At 41.5% G+C, this 21,619-nt stretch overlaps 1 protein-coding gene across 1 annotated transcript in view; it reads right to left on the bottom strand.

The window, feature by feature from the left end:
• Nucleotides 1-21,619, bottom strand: part of SCRN1 (secernin 1) — a 58,954-nt gene that overhangs the window by 7,857 nt on the left and 29,478 nt on the right. Inside the window, exons 3-6 of the mRNA XM_084620038.1 lie at nucleotides 16,526-16,707; nucleotides 10,629-10,831; nucleotides 7,568-7,762; nucleotides 5,871-6,036 (exon numbers count right to left, since the gene is read on the bottom strand). Of these exons, the coding sequence (XP_084476164.1) occupies nucleotides 5,871-6,036; nucleotides 7,568-7,762; nucleotides 10,629-10,831; nucleotides 16,526-16,707 (746 nt within the window). The remainder of the gene's footprint in view (nucleotides 1-5,870; nucleotides 6,037-7,567; nucleotides 7,763-10,628; nucleotides 10,832-16,525; nucleotides 16,708-21,619) is intronic.

Genomic DNA, 21,619 nt, shown 5'->3' with positions numbered 1-21,619 from the left:
AAGTTATTACACAACCTACTAAGTATCTCTGAAGATTTGGCATTGACCAGCAGTGTCCAAATTGGGAAGTCAAGGAGAGGTTAAAGAAATGGTTACACAGAAAATACTGTAATATTTTTCATCAAACAAAGCATTTCAATCTGGAATTAGATGGGAGCTCAAAATTAAACACTGGATTTGAAACCTGTCCCTAACCTAAGGGAATTTCATATATAAAATCTAGATCTAACCTCTTGCTTAGGAACACAAGAGCAAATACTTTTAATAAACTGCATGTCACACATTTGTTTTTTAAGGCAGTGCCCTTCAGCCAGTGTGAAGGAGGATGCTAAAAGGTGAAGGACTTTTGAAAAGAAGATTGAAAACTAACGATGGACCAGGAAACTGAAGTCCATCACTGCTGCTCTATCCATCACTGTTGAGAAGCCCTGCCATCAAAAGGTTCTGACCTGAACAAACTGGGGCAAGACATGTCTTTTATTACAGATTTTTTTAAGAGAAGGCATGTAAAGCAGAAGTGACAGTAGCATGCAGAAATGGGCTGTTATTCTTTATTTGTATTTTAGCTGCACCTATTGTCTCTGATTGACAGCCATGGAGATGGAAATGCTCTCTGAACAGCGGAAGCAGGAGCAGCGCACACTGTCCCAACAATGCAGCTCAGTCTTAAACCACAGTGACCATTGCTAAGGGAGACAGTTCAGTCTCCAAGCCCACTGAATCATTGGTATCTGCAGAAACTGCCAATGAGAGTACCAGTTAGATAAGACGATAGACCACCTCACCCGCCCAGTGCCATATGTTGGGGGTTTTGTGAGGAGGATGCTTGTCCAATGAACTGCACTGAGACTAACATTTTGCATACATTCATGTTGTCAGTGTTTCCTATTGGGAACGATGGGGAGTGCGGATGAGAAGAAAAGCTTTGTGACTCCCGGCTGGGGAGGCAACAGTTAACAGACAGAGCTCAGATGAACCTGAGGCTCATTAGCCTCCCTGAAACCCAACCCTTTCTTATTTATAAGACAGACAATCAGCTGCTAGGGGTTTTCAGGGAGTGAGGAAGCAGGCTGGCATGACCAGAGTGGGACAGCTTTTCTCTTCACAAAGACACACAAACTCAGAGCTGAAAGTGAGTTTTTATTACATTTGATCATAGTTTGTCTAGAAAAGTTTTAACTCACAGAGAAGCAGGAACTCTGGTGTGGCTGTTTTTTCTTAATGTCTTGTGTACAAACCTTGGTTTATGGGGAATATAGGGTGCTGGAGCTAGGGGTGCTGCTGCACCCCCTGGGTGTAAGTGGTTTCCATTATATACAGGGGTTTACAGTATGGTTCAAAGCTCTAAGCACCCCCCACTATATAAATTGTTCCAGCACCTGTGATGGGGAGAGGGAAGGACCTCTGCAAGTCTGTCTGTTTGCAGCCAGGCTAGAGGCTGTAGCTTTGCTATGGCAAGGAAAGGAATTCCAAAGGGTGTTTAAAGCCTGCTGCAGCCTTTATGCGACACAGATGGGAGAGCAATGGGCCTTGGTAAGGCAAAGAGTATTTTGGAGAAGCAAGCCTACCTACTGCCTTGTTCAGAGTCCAATGAAGACTTGAGTTCCAGGTGAAGGGTGAACCTCCCTTCAGCACTAAAGTGATCCCACAGGGGTCTCTTAGTCACTAAGGGCTTGTCTACATTACCTGCTGGATTGACGAGCAGCGATCGATCCAGTGGGGGTTGCTTTATTGCGTCTAGTCTAGATATGATAAACCGACTGCCGAGAGCTCTCCCGTTGACTCCGGTACTCAACCAGGGCAAGAGGCGCAGGCAGAATCGACGGGAGAGCGTCAGCCGTCGACTTACCGCAGTGAAGACACCGCGGTCAATAGATCTAAGTACGTCGACTTCAGCTACGTTATTCACGTAGCTGAAGTTGCCCAACTTAGATAGATTTCCTCCTTCCCCACCCCACGGTGTAGACCAGGCCTTAGAGTACTTCAGGAAGTAGCTAAAGCAACCATCTTTGAGAATTTATGGAGAATGGGTGAGGTCCCAGAGGACTGGAGAAGGAAAAACACAGTACCTACCTTTAACATGGGGAATGAGGAGGGCCTGGGGAACGATATAGACCAATCAGCCTAGCCTCTATAAATGGAAAGATACTGGAACAAATTATTAAGCAATCAATTTATTCAAACCTAGAAGATAGTAAGATAAGTAACAGCCAACAAGGATTTGTCAAGAACAAATCATGCCAAACTAATTCAATTTTCTTCTGATGGCGTAAACAGCCCATTGGCAGGGGGGAGGGAAGGGAAGGGAGAATCAGTAGACGTGGTATACCTGGATTTTAGTAAGGTTTTTGACAGGCCCCAGATGACAGTCTTATGAGAAGAATATAAGAACTATGAAATTAACTGTAAGGTGGGTACACAACAAGTTGAAAGACCATATTCAGAGTAGTTATCAATTGTTCACTACAAGCTGGGAGAACTTATCAAGTGGAATCCCAGAACGGTCTGTCTTCTGTGAATATTCTGTATTTTCATTAATGACTTGGACGATGGGAGTTAAGAATATACTTATAAAACTTGTGGGCAACATCAAGTTGGGAAGGGTTCCAACCACTCTGAAGAACAGGATTCAAGTTCAAAATGACTGACAAATTGAAGAACTGAAATCAACAAGATGAAATTTAATAAAGACAAGTATAAAATACAGCCCTTAGGAAGGAAAAATCAAATGCACAACTACAAAACAGGGAATAACTGGCTTGGCCGTAGTACTGCAGAAGAGAATCTGGGTGTTATAGTGGATCACAAACTGAATGAGTCAGTGTTGTGGAAAAAGGCAAATGCCATTCTAGGATATATTACCATGTAAGGCACAGGAGGTAATTGTCCTGCTCTACTCAGCATTGGTGAGGCCTCAGCTGGAATAGTGTGTACAGTTCTGGGCACCACACTAAGATGTGGACAAATGGGAGAGTGTGTCCAAAGGAGAGCAACAAAAGGGATAAAAGATTTAGAAAATATGACCAATGAGGAAACGTTGAAAGAACTGGGCATATTTATGTAGAGAAGAGGCTGAAGGGGGAGTCTTCAAATAGATAAATGGTTGTTACAAAGAGGATGGTGATCAATGATTCTCAGTGTCCATGAGGGTAGGACAAGAAGTAATTTGTAGCAAGAGAATTAGGTTAGATATTAGGTAAAACTTTCTAGCTAGTAGGATAGTTAAGCACTCGTGAAATCACCATCCCTGAAGGTTTTTAAGAAGGTGTTAGACAAACACCTCTCAGGGATGGTCTTGGTTTACTTAATCCTGCCTCAGCATGGTGGGAGGGGGACTAGATGACCTCTCAAGGTCCCTTCCAGGTCTACATTTCTATGATTTCTAAGACAACTAATAGTCATCTGACTGTAGTGACCTTTGGTTGTCCAAGGGGATAGTCAGATCAGCATCCTCTCCCCAAAATTATAATTTCCCTAATGTACAGTAAGTGGCAAATATTTTCTTAAGCTGCATGTGGTTTAGTTTAAAATACAATGCAGAGTGACCCAAGCTGGGATTCACAGTTCATGGTGAGAGAGACTTGTTAGGCCATGGGTTGTTCCCTATAGTATTCCCCAGTACTCTGTCCTGCCCAGATTTAAGCAATAGGGTTTTTATTTCTTCTCAAGAGGACGTTTCAACAAACCTTTACGTAAAAATGTTTCCTGCTATTCATCATAACTTTTCTTTTGCTAATTTTATGGTGTGGTAATTTTATACGGGGCTGTGGCCACTTAGGCCACCCTAAGCAGTTCCTCTCCCTTTTTGAAGTTTACACACTGTATATATAGTACTCAGACTTGTGTGTTCTTTTAATCACGGTCTGGACAGTAGGTACAGGTTAGTGTGTCAAGTCTTTCTTTTACTCTCCCTGCCAGTCACAGGATACAGAATCAAACCACACCACTAGGCCCAACAAACAGAGTAGGGCTGGGAGCAGAACACAACAGCTGTGATGTCAAATTGATCTAGCATGTTTCATGTAAATATGTGTGGGTTTTTTTATTTTTTTATTTCTTAAAAAAAAAAAGCTTAAGTGGTCACTGGCTTTTCAACTCTGCTAGCTTCCATTTTAAATTGCAATAAGCTACATTTAAGTCACATAGCACTTCAGTGTTCCAACAAGGCTTCTAGGATGCATGTAAAGGCTCTGTCTGTTGAATGTGTTTCTTATGCTTTCTAACATAATGTAAAATGTTAGTAACCAGGCATGACTGTGTCAGACTTGTCTACTCTGACAGGAAATGGTTTTTATAGTACCACAAACTTGGGTGAGGAAGGGACAAAGGGATCACCTTGCCTGTTTTAAAGAATCAGATTTGAACCTATGAAACAAAATCTGAGTCAAGGTTGAAACTTCCCTTTAACTCTGTTCTAAAAGTTACTGGAACTAACAACATTGTGGGTTCACAAATTAACAAACGGAAATGGGGCGAATTAGGAAAGTGACTCGCAGCAAAAAGTCGTTTTGGTTTTCAAGAGTCTATTTTGAAGTATAGGCATCAGTACTGTACTTGTCCTTTTATTGAGGTATTAATACCCTGATCTAAAGCCCATACAGTCAATCGAAGACTTAATGGATTTTGTATCAGGTCTTTGTGGATTTTTTTTTTAAGATAAGTCTCTTGACATAATTAAGTACAAGAACCACGAATATTCCAAGAAAAGTTTCACCGTAACTTTATATTAAACGTGATACAACCTAGATGCAGCATAGCTTGTCAGACATCTAGTTAGCAACATGAATATGTTCAAGTTCTTGGGTTTTTTTACATTAAATCCTAATATATCTCAAAACTGCGAATGAGAAGTGCTTTAAATGCTACATGCACAATAATATTACTCACTCACAGTATTATTACTTTTGTAACACTTTGAGAACATCTGAATAAAAACTGAAAGACTAAAACTTTTTCCCATGTTGGTTTTGGGTGACTAAGCAGAGATTGCAACTTCTAAGAACTGCCACATTTTCCATAAAGTTGAATTAAGATAACTAAACATTTTTTTGAATTGTTTTCATTTCTGTAGTTTAAGAATGAGGTTTGGACAAATTTGTTCAAACTTATTTTGGCAACACTGGAAATAAAAAGGCCAGAACAATGGAATATCACTAAGCATCTTACAGTACATGCTCAGCCATTATAATATGGGGCACTGTGAGAATAATTATTCTCTTTCTCAAGATTAAAATTTAAGAACTTAAATTGAATTTACATTAATTTTACCACTGTCTGCTGATATCCCCCATAAGTGAAATGGAACAGAAGGAAAGGATGTCCCATTTAAAAGGACTTGCCTCCATGGTGAATTATTTTTCAATTACCAAAGCCAGCACTCTGAACAAGTTAAAATACCATAGCAGGGATTTAAGTGTAAGACCAAATGTATGGAATGTTAGTGAGCTACTGTTCTTTACATTAAGATTAACAAAATGTTTTTTGTCCTAGTACCATAGATATTTACCAGGATTTCTACTTCAACTGCATTAAAAGAGAAACCCATGTCTTGAAAACAAAGACATGATCCAAAGGGTGTATGGGCGGGGCATACAGCAGGTGCTGAATCTTTTGACACAGAACATAGTCCTTGTGTGGTGAGCATAGACAGGAATTGCAGCACACCTCTGTGAAGGGACATGATAAAGGGGAAGGACGGTTATATGCACCCTCTCCCTCTTTGTTCACCAATGCAGAGCCAGTCACAAGGGGCCCTAAATTTGTCACTAAAATCAGTTTAATAGCTTTCAATGTACATACACACGGCCGGAATCTCCTTATTAAAGCCTGCACCTCTAGGCCTGAGAAGGGCAGCAGACACCCTGACTTACCTTGAAGGGTCCGGAGTGCCAGTGAAGTAGTGAATGCAGGGAGAAGTAGGGTTCTGAGGCAAAACAGACACTATGCTAGCTGTAGTGAGGAAAGTTTCGGAGTCCACACAGACACCACTAGCTTTGTCACGCAAGACCTCCATCATTGTTCGCACAGTGATACTTCCTGCAAAAAGGGGAAAAAAGTGCCCCAATGGGCCTGATCCACAGCCCACCGAATTCAAAGGAAAGTACTTATACTTCAGTGGGCATTGCATCAGGCCCAATGCAAACAGTGCCAAATCATATAGGTGGGAACATACCCCCACCACTATTAGCAGCTTGTATTTACAGAACTTAAACCCTGAAACATACTAGAACAGATTACAGCTGCCTTGCACTGCCTCAGCCCTCTAACTGATGGACTTTTTGCCACTATAAATGTCTCCATTCACAGCCCCAAGTGTGAATTTGGCCCATCATGTCTAATGGATTGGAAGTAATTCAAAGTACAGAGACAAGTTTCACAACTATGGGGGTGGTAAAGATAATCTATAACGTGGATCATCAAATGTTCCCAGTGGCTTTTGGCGTAGTTATCAATGTTTAACTAGACTACACTATAGTAGTATATATATATATATAGTATATATAGTGTATATAGTACACTATACGACAGCTCTGCTACAGTTATGGTTAAGACCAGCTTTCTTTTAAAGCTCAACTGTTCTAGGTGCTTGAATTAGTTTCTATTTGTTTCCCCTCCTGACCCTCTCCTGCAGATTGAGGATTACTTTGAGTGGTGGGCATTGGACCACAGCCCCCTTACTAGTATTGTGCACTGCAGTGAGAAGTTTTTCATCCAGTCTCCTGTTGCACAAGAACTAGATTTTGTTACCATTTCAAATATCAGCAAAATCATTCTTAATGTAGAGCTTTTAAAGAGAATGGCAACACTGCTCACGCATGGCTGAACTGGTGCCTTGAACAACGATTACACATTACTCATGCACAGCAGCAGATGCTGCAGTAATTCCAAAAAGGGTTCTGGCCAGCTCCAGCTATGTTAAGTGATTAGTAAATTCTGGACCAGAACATAAGCCCATTTCTGCTGAGAGCATTTCAATAATCAAAATCTGCTCCAGTAATAAAAACATCCAGTTTGGCCTGAAAAAGGGGGCGGCGGTGGAGTCTTTCCTAAGTGCATCTTCATTGCTGTAACAGAACTCGAGTCTCATAGTTTGCAATCATAGCTTGTTTCCATAGGCAGTTGGATAATGCCTCTTCCCCTCCTCACAATAGGACTGATATGAACATCCTTCTGGAAAAACACTATGCCCTCCCTCATCGTTTTCTACTAAGGTAAGTCATCTTTTCATGCTAGGAGAACAGGGGTGCACCGGTACAATATTACTCTTATTCCCATGTATCAAACCTATAACAAAAAGACAATCAAATCACACAGATGGTGGAGTGTAAAGTTTTGTGGGTTTTTTTAAAACAGCCTTCTTCTAAATTTAGGCTGAGGCGTTAAGACTTCATCCAGGAGTTTTGCTCGAGGCAATTTGTTCTATGGATTTTCCTTCCATGTAGTTTATGGACTGGCATGTGAAAATGCTCTCCTTGTACCCACTTGAGACTACGGACGAAGGTCTGGTTGAGAAAAGTGGGAATTAAGTGGCAAGAAAAATCAGTGAGGAAAAATCCTTACTACTTACCTTCTTGTTTTTCTAGACTCTCCTGGCCTGAGCAGCAGCCTAAATGGTCCTCAGCTAGAGAAAACACTTCAGAAAAATTGAATTCTGTATCTCCAGTCCACCAGCCTTGAGTCTCTGCATAACTCCTAAGCTCAGGATGCTCAACATCAATTTTTGTAGTTAATGAAAGCTGGTTGCAAATGCACTTTACTCCCTCTATGGAAAGAGCCACAAATCACAATATACCATTACTAAAATGGAGCTAGAAGTGGTTAGAGGAGCAAAATATTTGGTTAGCAAATTAAGCCATTGACCAATCTAGACATTTCGTTGTGATAGTCACCTAATTACACATGCACAGGATTTACTCATCACGTCAAGTTTCAGGGCCTGATTCTCCAATGCATTTTGTGTCATGTTTAGATACTTATCCCTGCACCATGTGATTGCACAATGCTACCGTATCAAAATGCTATAATTTTCAACCATCTCTGCACAATGGAAAAGATTCTACAAGGTGCAAAGCAGTAGAGAATCAGGCTCTTAGATTTCCAGAAGCTAAATTACGACGCTTCATTTCCAAACAGGTATTTGAAAGTAATCTTGACCCTTTGCCCGAGACCACATTAACTAGCTCATCCAACATGGTTACAATCAACTCAAAGGAATTAACACAATAGTACTTCAGCCCAAAGTTGATCTGTGTGGCATTACTTGTTTGAAGAAAAAGTTAATCCCACTATTCAACACAGCATTATACACATTTGCTAAATAACTTTCCATCCCAGAAACTGTCACCTAATTATAACTGGAAATTTTAAATTTCTTGTTTGAAAATGGGCATCATTTGAAAGACCAGCAGAAGAAGAGCTCATGTGGAATAACACATAATCTGGTTTCCAATCAAATAGGAATACCTGTTTAAAGATTTTTTTTTAATGTTCAATATTTAAAATGCAATATCAAATTATAAATCCTTCTGTAAAAACGTAATGTATACTAACACCTAGTGTCTTTGTGAGCACAAGATTTGTTTTAAAACACAGTTCTCTAGATGTTAAGACAATAATATGGATTGAAAATAATAAGCCTTCAATGTGTGTGTTTTGTATGACTTCCCCCTCCCCCCCAAAAAAATTCTGCCTGTATTGCTTATATCCATACACATCAGACAGTATGATTAATGATTGCTACTGCAGATACTCACCAGAGGATACAGTAAACACATCATAGGAGTAATGGAAATAATTGTTTAAACTATACTCACTATCCAAACAAAACTTGACAGTGAAGGTAAGGTAGCAGGCTTATTTTTAATAGGCAGGCTAAAGTGATTTATGGAATTTTTACTTTAATAGCATCATTAACAGCTATTGTTATAAAATCAGATTTGCCTTTCTAATGCCCACTGAATAAAATTTTAAATAGTGATTACTAATCCAAGTTAAAAACTGCTATAAGCATTACTGTCTACTAACCAACTACAGAAACCAAGGGTCAGTGGCAGGCTGTTCATTTTCAGGAAACGAAAATTGGAATAATTTTGATTTGATCAACTGGAATATGTTATTATCTAGCAAAGCAAAAAAAAAACCCATTAGCACCTGTTTAAATATTACAACAATTAAACTCATTTATATTTTTTGTTCTTTCTAGTAAGTCAAATTGACAGAATTACTCAAGTCAGTGCTATGTTCAGATCAGCAAGAGGACAGTAACAGGAGTATTATTCATTTACAAATGTCTATTTCCTGGATAGCGTTATAATTAAAGTATAATTCACCGCAAAGCAGAGTTTATCAAGCAATTTCATTTAAGGAAAAAAGTTCTGTGTACCAACATTATGTAGAAGACCCAATGTGATCCTAGGGACAAGGTTTGAAAAACCCAGTGTCCCACAAAGCACTGGTGAACAGCGAACTTCCCTGCTAAGCGTAAGATACCAGTACCAGTGATTTTTGTAGTAAAGCTTTACTGTGATAAGCTCAAGAATAGCTGTTATGGTTGCAAAGAGAACCTCCTATGTAAAATAAATGTAAAACTCCTAAACCTGCAGAGAGGCTCCTCCTCCATTCCTTCTGCTGCTGGTGGTAGCTTTTGCAAGTGGCAGAAGTGTGAAAACTGGTCAGTTTCACTGGTACTAATAGGATCTTGAAGAGCAGAAGTGAAAAACAAACAAGAATAACTTCATGCTTCTGCCTGGGAAAAGCTATGAGTGGCAGCTGATGAAGGCAATGGAGTTGTTACAAGGAGGAGGGAGGAAAATTATTGTTCTTAAGCTCTGAGGATAGGACAAGAAGCAATGCGTTTAAATTGCAGCAAGGGAGGTTTAGGTTGGACATTAGGATAAACTTCCTAACTGTCAGGGTGGTTAAGCACTGGAATAAATTGCCTAGGGAGGATGTGGAATCTCCACCCTTGGAGATTTTAAAGAGCAAGTTAGACAAACACCTGTTGGCGTGGTCTAGATAATACTTAATCCTGCCACGAGTGCAGGGGATTGGACTAGATGACCTCTCAAGGTCCCTTCCAGTCCTCTGATTCTATTTAATGGGAAGGATGACTCAGAAGGCGGGTGAAGGGTAGAGTAGCAGACACACTAATTACAGCAACCAGGAGGTTCAAATAAGAGGTGAGACCACTTAACATCAGCCAGATGGATCAATATAGACAGGGTCCAGGAACGGTATCTTACTACTTCCCAGGAAGTGGGGTATCTCAGTCCCCTCCATCAGTATTTAGTATCTATGTCTGGCTAGAAGACTTATTCCTCCGGCCCATAGGGGTCTGGTAATCTTTCAAGTCTTGCCTGGAGAAATAGCGTAACTGCAGAAGGACAATCTGTCCATACAAAAGGAGAACAGTTAATGGGCTAGACTGGAGCTAGGCTGCTACCAACATCATGCAACTTTTCATTGTTTGACTAATTTGATACATCCAAGCCATTAGACTTTTCCAATTAGACCTCTTCATAACCCCTTGATATCTTTACCCCAAATGAAAGGGAATAAATAAAACAAGCTTTGAAGAGATGTTATGCAGCCTTCTTATGATAACCAGTTTGCCACCAATTAAAACTCACCTGTGATTTTTTCTGCTGCCCAATATTTCCCAACAGTCTCCAATATCCAGGCTTCTGCTCTGTCCACAATCAGAAATGCGCTTTGGAAAGCATGGCAGGAGCTCCCATCTTCATAATAATTTCCACCTTGTCCATTCTCGTCCAACAAAGAAACTATTACATTTAAGGCCTCTTTAGCTGTTGCACCTCTTTCTAGGCCAAGCCTTTAAAAAAAAAATCCAATACAGTTTAAGTAACAGTGAAAAGTCCAGTGATGTGCTGCAGTGACTCATTTATGTTAAACAAAAAGCTTTATCCTATAGTATGAGCTACAGTTTTACTGATGTCAGATGGAATCATTTCTAAAGTGTCTAACAAGAGAAGTGCATTCAGAAGTTATTGGTCAGACATCAGCAATTTCTGCTTTAAAGGTTCACTAGAAATACTAGGCCCAGAACTTTATAATTATGTTTTCATATTATCTAAACTAGTTTCTCCATCCACAAATCTACTACAATTGCTACAATTAACACAAGTACTAAGTGTAACGGGGACTGTGTCTTAAGACAGCCCGCAAGATTCTATTTACTCTCTTTAGGGAGTGTGAATTTGACTGGTAAATAGAATGTCCAAGAATTTTCTGTAGTCAAAGATAAGTACCTTATCTTTATCACCCTTCTCTTCCTGTACTCCCACACATACTGTCCATCATACCCTCCATACAAAATTAATTGCACATCAGCCTTCACTGACTGTTTTATACTGTAGACAAAGGCATCTGTTTGGAAGTACTAAAATGCAGGGTATGTGCCAAAAGTGAATGTGACTGGCTTGAAAGGAGTGTAAAAGTAAATTTGCGAATCCTAACCAGTAAATTTAACTACTTGTTTTAGAAAACAAATCAGAAGAGTAAAATCAGTGGGGTTTAGCACATTGATCTGAAGTATTTATATTCAAAATGAAACCATCCTAGTTAGGAAATTAGCAAACAGCTCTTCGGCTCTACTTAATTGCTGTCTAGGCAACAGATTAGAGGTTTCTATTTATTTAATCTTTTAATCTATTTCTGCCATCAGCCAAGTACAAGCTCTTTAGAAATGGAAATACCCACAAATATGATTTCGCTGCTATCTTAACTCTGTCATACCTTACTGTACATTCATATTTTCAGTTACATTAACCTCCCTTATTGAAAATTTACTGTAGTAATAAAAATGAAAGTGTGTATTTACATCCACCTTCTAGAGGATCAAAAAACTTTACAAAAATGAATTATGTCTCAGCATATTTATGGAGAAGTCCTATCCAATCTAAGCCTTTCTGATAGGTGGGAAAACCAAGGCAGCGGTTAAAATCTAAATTTCTGAGACACTTTTCTCTAAAGTTGGGAACAAAATTTGACAGATGGGGCCTGATCTTCAGAGCTGTGAACCGCCCACACTTCCAACTGAAGTCAGTCTCAAAATACAGCCCTGGGTGTCTGAAGCAGGGCATCTAAAGGAGTGCCCCTTTTGAAAATGCAGCTTTAAATCACTTACCCATGTTTGCACATCAAGCCTGTGGCAGAGCCAAGGCCTCCTCATCAGATTCTCAAACAAACCTTGACATTCCACAACAAGAAGTTTGGGGAAGCAAAGAATGGAGAAGGTTGATTTTATGGTAAAAGGATCTCATTTTGCACTGTTTCCAGCTAAATGTAGAAGTTGAGCAAAGGCTAAGAATCTTTATCCCAGAGATGGGTCTGAGCACTCAGTGGAAGCAAGCCCAGCCCAAGGGGTGAGCTCACTCCAATATCTGCTTCCCCTCGCACGCTGCTGAGCATCTCTGGAGAAAGTCTCATGGCTGTGTGTATGGGCTTCCTCTAACATTCTCTCATCCTTCAGCTTTGCCAACTTCCTGCTCAAGCAGTGCAACATCTCCAACCACTGTACGTGCAATCCCAGTCACTCCCTCTCAAAGCCAGGACTCCTGACTTAAAAAATCAGATAAGACCTAGTATTCAGACAGTTGGCAGATGTCCCAGGACCTCATCCTGAATGTGCAATTAGATAGAAGGGTGCAGCTGATGCGTAATGGCCACCGGCCAACCAGCAGCATGTACTCCATCGCTCCATACGGGGAGGGCAGGCACTAACTTTCTTTTGCATTGATGTTACGGATGGTCATGCATTTCAAGGGCAGAGCTTTGTTACTGTCATGGCATTTCAAATACCACTAAACAATTTTAATTTTTGTACAAAAAGTTTGTTTCAAAAGTTCTTTCCCCTGAGACACACTGGAGTATGATACCCCAATGAATCAATTAGATTTCCTGCTACTAACAGTGGAAAACCCAACGCACTGGCAGATATCTCTGTATAACAGGCATAGTTTTTGCTGATCAAACAGTCGCTGCATTTGGCACAGCAGTCATTTCACACCTTTATTTTTTCCCTCAGAGACCCAGCCAAGAGGATTAGGATATAATTAAAGGACTGGGGAAGGCATATTGTGAAACTAAAATCTGATCAAACAAAACCTGATTACAGATTGAAGTTGGTTTCCCTGGTAATTTTCTTCTTCCCAAAATGGGCAGACTCTAGCTCCCCAGCTAAAGGATCTGGATGCCTGATTTCCACTAAAGCTGACTGAGTATCCTAATCCTCTACACACTTATGTTTCTAGAAAAGATGAGCACATAAATGACACACAAAGTTGGGCATAAGATCTCTGGGGCCCAGGCTGCTGGAGTCAGGATCAGAAGTCTGGTGTGGAGGAGGCAGGGGGAGAGGAAGAGAAATAGCACGGAGTTGCTGCCAGCTCTGCTCCTGTTGGTGTGAGGATATGTTTTTAGAGCGGTGGTTTGAAGATACTGAGGCAAATGGGACAACCTCAGAGTTGCTGTGTCCGCACAGAGTCTTGAGTGTACAAGGCTGGCTCTGATGGGCCACAAAGCAGATTCTACAATCTGTCTTTGTCCCCACTCCTCTTCAGGGGAAACAATTCATTCACTTGTTTCAAACAGATAAGCACTCCTAAGGCCACCTGTAAATTATTGGGAGCAGAGAATAAAATAAGCACCTTGTTTAGGAGGTCTGTCCTACAGCAGACCTGTAGCAGAGGTGAAAAAATCCAACATAACTTCTGTCTAAAGATCTGCTGATCCCCATAACTTTCCACCTCCTTAAGCCTGGCCAATTACTTTAACACTAAGCTCTTGAGTAAAAATCAATCCTCTGAGGCTTCTAGAGGGGGAGGGGGCTTTAAATCCATTCTATCCCCAGCCTGGAATTCTTCATTAACAAAGGAGCTCAGTGACACGCCCTCCAACAAGGCAGTCACAGCAAAATTACAACGTTAACCTGAAATTCTTAGCTCTTCAACTTGAACTCCTAACTGTAGATTCAGACTTTCAAACAAGCTACTAAAATGTAAATGAGTTTTAAATAAATAGACATTTGAACCGATACTGCTACTTTAAAGACAAGCATCTTCAGCTAAGAGTAACGTCAACTTGGCCAAATTAGTTTTAGGAAAAGTCAAAAATAGCCAGATATTAAACAAATGATGACATTTAGGAAATAGAAATCTCTGGTAACCCCAAAGCTCTTTTCAGACAGATGTGTTAAACCTTCGTGAGGTGCCCTGGCACTTTATTTATGCATCATTTTGTCTCATGTCCACAGTTAAATCAGATAAAAATAAAGCCTTCTGATTGTGGTACCTAGGACTCTTCAGAATGAACTGTTAGAATGGTAAGGAAGGAAGCAACGGTGACACTTCAAGTTTAGAATGAAATGTGTTTGTTTTTTTGCAATGTTGTTGGGGTTTTCTATGCATGCCTAACAGCACCCCACCACATTTTTGGAGTCCTGGTCCATATTTGCTGGATTTTAATTCCTAACTTGCCAGTGACAGAATTCCAGAGAAATGTTAGGCCGGCTTCTTACTTTCTGCATGAAGTATACCTAAGGAGTTGGAGTACAATCTAAGGCAGGAGGATGATGGCGTAGGCCCCTTCAGAAGGGCTCAGTCTCACATGGCCTCTTCATGTCTGGCTCAGATGTTAGGATTTGGGCTGAAGTGCCTGAGCAGTCTTATTGGTCTGAATACTCTTTTGTCAGCTGTAAAGTTTAGAAACAATTTCCAAGGAAGCAAGCTTGTTTTCTGAAACAAAAGCAAAAAGTATACCAAGTTTGAAAAGCCTAGAGCTAAGACTTAATGCCAACATAGGACTTGAAAGTGGGGTGAAGGGAAAATTAGGGCAGAAAAGAGTATGTTTCCTAGAGTATATCAACACTACAGGGACTATACTGGCATAGTTATGTCACTATAGCTATGCTGACGCAATGCCGTAGTGTAAACCAGCCTGCACCAATTGAAGAGGGTTTTCCTGTCACCACTTCCCTGAACAACAGAAACTGGGTCAATGGAAGCATTTTTCCATTGACATAACTGCATCTACATTGGGCATTAGGTGAGCATACCTACAGCTTTCAGGGGTGTGGCTCTCATACCCCCAATCGACATTAAGTGTAGATCAGGCCGTAATTATGCTTTGATTTCTCAACAGATTGCCTTCCCAATTAATCTCAAATCATGCAACTGGTATGGTCTGCAAATGGCTGAAAAGTGGTGCTGTCAGTACCGGTGGTGTCCACATAGCCTACAGGCATTGATTCTGTACTTGCTGGGTCTCTGTATTCTGGATATCACCCAAAAGAGAATTTTAATGTCATTATCCAGTATTTTAGAAGTTTTCACAACTAAAAAGGGGAATTGCAACAGCGTGCTGGCTGTTTATAGTGATCTCTAGTTCTCCTTGGTGCGAGCTATTGTTGGCTTTGATCTTTGTCCTCTCCTTCACTGAATGAATTGTTCAGACAGTGGGTGATGCCCAACCACTACTGGTTTCTCCTTAGGTTGGCATCTACTCATATATTGCTGAGGATCCAGTGTTACTAAATGGCATATGTGCTTAACTGCTAAACTAGACTTCTGACCTGTCATGATTCACACTTACTACAACTGGTAAGAACTCTTTATCCAGGCTGTTACTTGTTAAAACCTAGTAGCCTGTGGGACAGATATAAGTTTGATAGTATCAACCAGCCATAAGACATGCCATTAAAAAGAGAATCTTTGCTAAACAACAGGATACAATCATTTTATTCTGACCATTACCTCCATTTATGGCAGTCCATTTGCTCCCTCACTAGAAGCAGAGTTCAGGTTTTCTATTAGCTCATTTGTGCCATTTCCTTTCTTCCTCCTGCTTGGTTTTGTTTTTATGATTCTCCTCACTGCCGCTCAATGTGCAGCTTCAGACTTACAATGCAGAGCAAGCCTTTCAGGCAGCCAGCCTGGAGTGAATGAACTTTCAGAAGTTTGTTTGCCAGCATTCAACAGAAGGGCAAAGGGTTTACATTGGAATTCATGTGCTGAAGTGGGGCTACAGTAACTTACTTATTCTAAGTTCTACAGTAACTTACTTATTTTATGCATAGGAGTAAGCTTTCTTGGTCAGAGTTGGATGCTTTAAAGAAGAAAACGATGGGCAATACAGAGCTGAGTTAATCACTTCTTCCTCACTACAGCTTTCCTTATTCTGACAATATATCACTTCTGTTCTAAATAGTAGGTAGACATGCTGCTGATTTTAATGAATGCAGACTAGGTTGAAGTGGCAATATTTGCTAGTTTGATACATTCCAAATATTACAAAATGTTATCTTGATCATGTTCAAGGCCCTGTATAAATAGCATTTCTATAGGTGATGTCTACAGCCTATACAGTTTTAAAACCCAATCTTAGTGTCTACTTCATTGATATATTGTGCCATTATTGCTAATGCCACAATACCCTGATTCAATACAAGCATCTTGCAGCCTTTAATAGGCCAAGTGATTGATCCGTAGTCCAGCCATTAACCACACACCTGACAAGATCCATTCCCAGCAGGGCTTCAGTTTCAGAAGCTGGCTCTCTGGTGGTGATGGCTTCATTAGCGATGCAGACTCCATGTTCATTGGCTCCCATTTCTGCCCCCCAAAGCCAGGCAGGTCTGCTTAGCACAATAGCATGAGTCTTCGGCACCTGATCAATTGCAATGTATGTACACTGCATTGGGGGTAGAGAGAGAATGCTGAATGAAACTGAAAGCTAGCCATTATCTTGCTCCACTAGAATACATTATTTTCTTACATAGTGAAGTCTAGTCAAGGAGATTTTAGTAAATTACATTTCCATACCTACAAATTCTAAAACACATGGTATTTCTAGGCTTCACAAAAAATGCGGGAGGGGAAGTGAGAGAAGGGCTATTACAATTATCACACAATTTGTATGTCTCTTGAAAAATACACAGCTAATCTTCACTTTATAGAAAGGGTGAAGCATTTTTATATTCCATGTTGATAGTACCAGAGCTCCAAAAGATGATACATATCATGAATGACAAGCTGAGAGGGAGACAGAACTCATACAGCAGCAATAGAGATACCATACCTGTCAAAACATAAGGGACACAAACCACATTTTGTAACTAGTAATACTGTTTATAAAGATGGAATGTACACTAATCTCGACCTTCACCTGGATACAACATTAGGTGCCTTATGAAACACTAACTCCATTACTGCAACAAAACAGAATAAGCTAAAGGACCTCCTGAGAAAACACCAACCGTATCCATTTAAATTTGCTGGTTGTGTATATGTGGGAGAAATAAAGACTAAGAGTTTATCAGAACACAATGGTAGTGGTCACAGGAAAGTAACGTCTAGACCAGGGATCGGCAACTTTTGGCACACGGCCTGTCAGGGAAATCCACTGGCGGGCCGGGATGGTTTGTTTACCTGCAGCGTCCACAGGTTCGGCCGATTGCAGCTCCCACTGGCCGCGGTTCACCGTCCCAGGGCAATGGGGCTGCGGGAAGCAGCGTGGGCCGAGGGATGTGCTAGCCACCGCTTCCCACAGCCCCAGTTGGCCTGGATCGGCGAACCATGGCCAGTGGGAACTGCAATTGGCTGAACCTGCAAACACTGCAAGTAAACAAACCATCCTGGCCTGCCAGCGGGGCTGCATGCCAAAGGTTGCTGATCCCTGGTCTAGACTGATTTGCCTGAATTTAAGTTTTTGCAGTGGACCATTTAAAATTACAAATCAGAAGTCTATGGATATGTTCAGACAAGAAGAGGGAAAAAACCCAAGAGTGCATCTTTGAAAAGCCAAGCAAGAGAATAATCCATCAGTTTTCCTTCACAAACACTTTTTATTTTACTCTGTAGTTTGACATCTCCCTAGCATTTAAAGATGGAAAGGTCTTCCGAAACTGTAGAAGAAAAAGCCTGATTTATTGTTAGGTTATGTGCACATATGGGGGAGGGGGGGTGAAGGAGACATTTGATAAAAAGTCAATAAGACATAAAAAAGTGAGGGGAAGTGAAGGTGAAGAAATGTTTATATTTTAGTTTTGAATGCAATTAGTACTGTGGTCACTTTTTTTTTTTCCAGGAATACATTCCACAGTCTAGATCCTATTCTTGTGAAAACCTTCTCTTCTGTACTCATACGTCTCCCCTTACTGGACAACATTCCTGTGTAAGGTATCTGGCCTGGGAGGTCATGCTGCTGGAGAGAGGTGATTGGACATCAGCTATATCAAGTGTTTCAGTAACCTCCAGCAGGAAAAAGGTCATTTACCATAGCAACATGTATTGTCTCTGTACCACGTTCTGAAGTCTGAGGGTACTGCGGCATGTAGTGTATAGACACTTGCACGCCCAGTTAGCATGGGTATAAATAGCAATATAGATAGTGAGGCATGCCTTAAGTGAGTAGAATGCCCTACATGTCTGAACCCTAGGATATGTACCCCACACAGCTTTCTACGTGCCTAAGCAATGCCTTCAGTGTCTACACTGCTATTTTTAAGCAATGTAGTGTCCTGCTTTCTCCATTGCGGTGAAAGGCTCCAGCAGCAGGGAAGGGCTCTGCGGCGGGGAGACAGCAGGGAAAGTCTCCAGCAGTTCCCTACTGCTGGAGTCCTTCCCCGCTACCTCCACCTGCCTGAGCCGTTTACTGCTGCATGTAGCTACACATCACAGTGGACGCAGCCTGCCTTTCACTGTGGCATGTAGCTACGTGTGTAGTGCCTGTACTCTACATGACAACACTGGTGTGGACAAGGCAAGTTACTGCCAATCAAAAGGTGGTGTTACAGGGTTGTCTTGCTAGCTTCTCAACTAACTTGTTTAGAAGATAAAGATTAGATGCTGGGTGGTAGCTTTAGGTCTCTGCCCTTGAGCAATTATTTCTTTTTGTACTGGTTGGCCCATTATATGTTTTAGGATGACTGGTAGATTCCCTCATCAGAAGTGTGACATTGTTAATAGAGGTCTCAGACATTCTCTACTCTCACCAACCAAGAAGAGCCTGAATCAGTCAGATGCAGTGACCCTGACTGTTCTCAATGCTTCCACAACTTCTACTTGTGCAAACAAGCTAACCTGTTGGAAGTAAGGCACTGTGTTTCTAGTCCTGCTCTCATCTTGCTCTTCTTGGAGGCCTCTGAAGACAGGCAGATTTCCTCTGTAAAATAAGAACTTCTTATAAAGCAGAAGATGCCGTGCTTTGAAGTTACATGGAGGCTGCCTGGATTTAGAAAACTACGGTCTGCAGAAGTACTGCAGGGCGTGACTCCACAGCCTCTGATAAAGGAGAGAGAGGCTCCCCTTCAGTCCCTTTTCACAGTTGTATAGGTTCCTGTATTCATTGTTCCTGCCACAGATTCTCTAGTTTTATTCCTTCCAGCTCTATGGATCACAGGTTGTCTCAGAACTATAACAATCTGTGGGATTGTGAAGCATGGCTAGAAAGGGTTAAACATCCTGCAAAATAAATAACCCTCAAAAGACATGTGGAGAGATGATGTTTGTGTTTTTGTGTATTTACACAGGTATGAGTAGGGTCACAATGTAATCAACAGTCACTGCCTATGCTGTATTCTGATAATTCAGAGGCCAAAAGAACATCCTATCATTTAAATGAATTGTAAACATGGGATATCTCGATATTCATCTCTCTTTGAAAATGTACTGTGAATGGTGGAGGAACAAGCAAATGACCTTATGTTAATTCATATAGCTAAGTACTGGTGATGGACATCCTTCAAAGTCATCCTAATTACTTTCTGTTCCCTGAGAAAATTCCAACTTTTCAAAAGACATGAAATTGTATAAAAGATCATTGGGTCCTGATTCTGTCATCTCAGAGCTGCTTAGGCTTCATCAGGGGAAGTTTGAGTCACAAGACTGAGGTCCCAGTTATGCTGGTACGCCCTGAATATGAGATTTGGACATTGGACTATAACCTATGAACTATTTCTGAAAGAACTCTTTGCAACTACAAAGCTCACCATCTCGGCTCTGAATCTGAACCTCAATGAATTGAATGCATGTCTGTATGTATATTGATCTTTTAATCATACTCTCTCTCTTGTTTTTTAAAAATTTTAGTTTAGTTAATGAGAATTGGCTGTAGCGTGTATTTGGGTAAGATTTGGAATATTCAATAACCTGGGAGGTGCCACCGGACTCCTCATTGTTTTTCTGGGAGGTAATGTGTCCAATCCTTTGGGACTGGTAGAACTTTTTCTTTTATATGATGAAAAAAGATTTTCAGAAATCATCACATTTGACTTAGGTACATCGATGGAGGCCTGAGGCTGGATCAATTTAAGGGAACTGTGTGGTTTGGACTTCTGAGTAACCAGTGAGATAATAAAGAAGCTGTTTTATGATGGTTTGGTAAATCTAAGTATTGGAATATCCACCAGCTTTATGGGGATTGTCTGCCCCATTCGTTGCAGTTCACCCTAATTGAGTGATCATAGCTGGCTCCCCACTAGGACCCTGGTCACAGGGATCAAAGGGGGGAACCCCTTCAGTGCTAGTGTGTCAATTGTTGTATCGAAGAGGGAAGTCGTGTGCATGGTTGCCAACGTGAAACTTTGATTTTTGCCTTGTACAAATAGATGAAGTCACCTCACCAGCTGCAGTATTCCTTTGTATTTCTCTATACTTAGGGAAGGAAATATCTTGAATACTGAAGATACCGAGGTAAAGTTAGAGCTTCTCTAAACAAACACTTAATTTGCAGCAAGCTGGGAGTGCATGGCAAGTTCACATTAGTGTCCACTTAGAGCCAGCTGACATGCACTAACAGTTCCGTAGCGCATTTTGATTTACTTTTGCTTTAAAGCTACTCACACACCAACCTGCCATGAAGTCTTCATTTAGATAAGCCCTTTATCTCAACTACTAAATGGCTTTTGTAAGGATAAAAAAAAAAATCTCATTTACTGGAGTGCAGCATCTTCTTCCAGACACTAAGAAGTTACTGAGTTCCATAATATGAGTACATTCTATTCTTGTTAAGTACACAACTTGGGTTAACATAAAAGGGAGTGGTGTCCAGGGCCGTCCTTACCCATACGTAAATTACACAGCTGTGTAGGGCACCAGGAAATTTGGGGCACCAAATTGCCCCAAAATTCCTGGTGCCCTACACAGCCGCGTGCTGCTCCAGTGGCCAGCCCAATCCCTGGCCGGCTAAGCTGCCCCCGCCTCTTCCCACCCCTGCTCCACCCCCACTCCACCCCTTCCCCTGAGCTACGTTCCGGGGGACTGCAGCAGGGGTTGGGCGCGCCCTACACTCACCAGGCGGTGGGAAGTGGAGCAACCCGGCCCCAGCCTGCTCTGCGCTGCCAGTGAGTGCTGGGGGGCAGTTCCCCCCTGCTCCCCAAGTCTCAAAGTTTGGAGCCAGGGGAACAGAGCAGATCAGGTTGGGGCTGGGTCACTCCACTTCCCGCCGCCCCATGAGTGCGGGGTCGGGCCCGCCCTGCAATCACTGGGCAGCAGGAAGTGGAGTGACCTGGCCCCAACCCGCTCGCGCTTGGGGGGGTGGTTTCCCTCCTGCCCCCCACAGACTTTGGGCGCAGCCCCCTCCACATGCCCCACGCCCCCACAAG

This window comes from Lepidochelys olivacea, assembly GCF_965140295.1.
Source record: "Lepidochelys olivacea isolate rLepOli2 genome assembly, chromosome: 2".
NCBI lineage: Eukaryota > Metazoa > Chordata > Testudines > Cheloniidae > Lepidochelys > Lepidochelys olivacea.
This window is presented reverse-complemented; position numbering and strand designations above follow the sequence as displayed.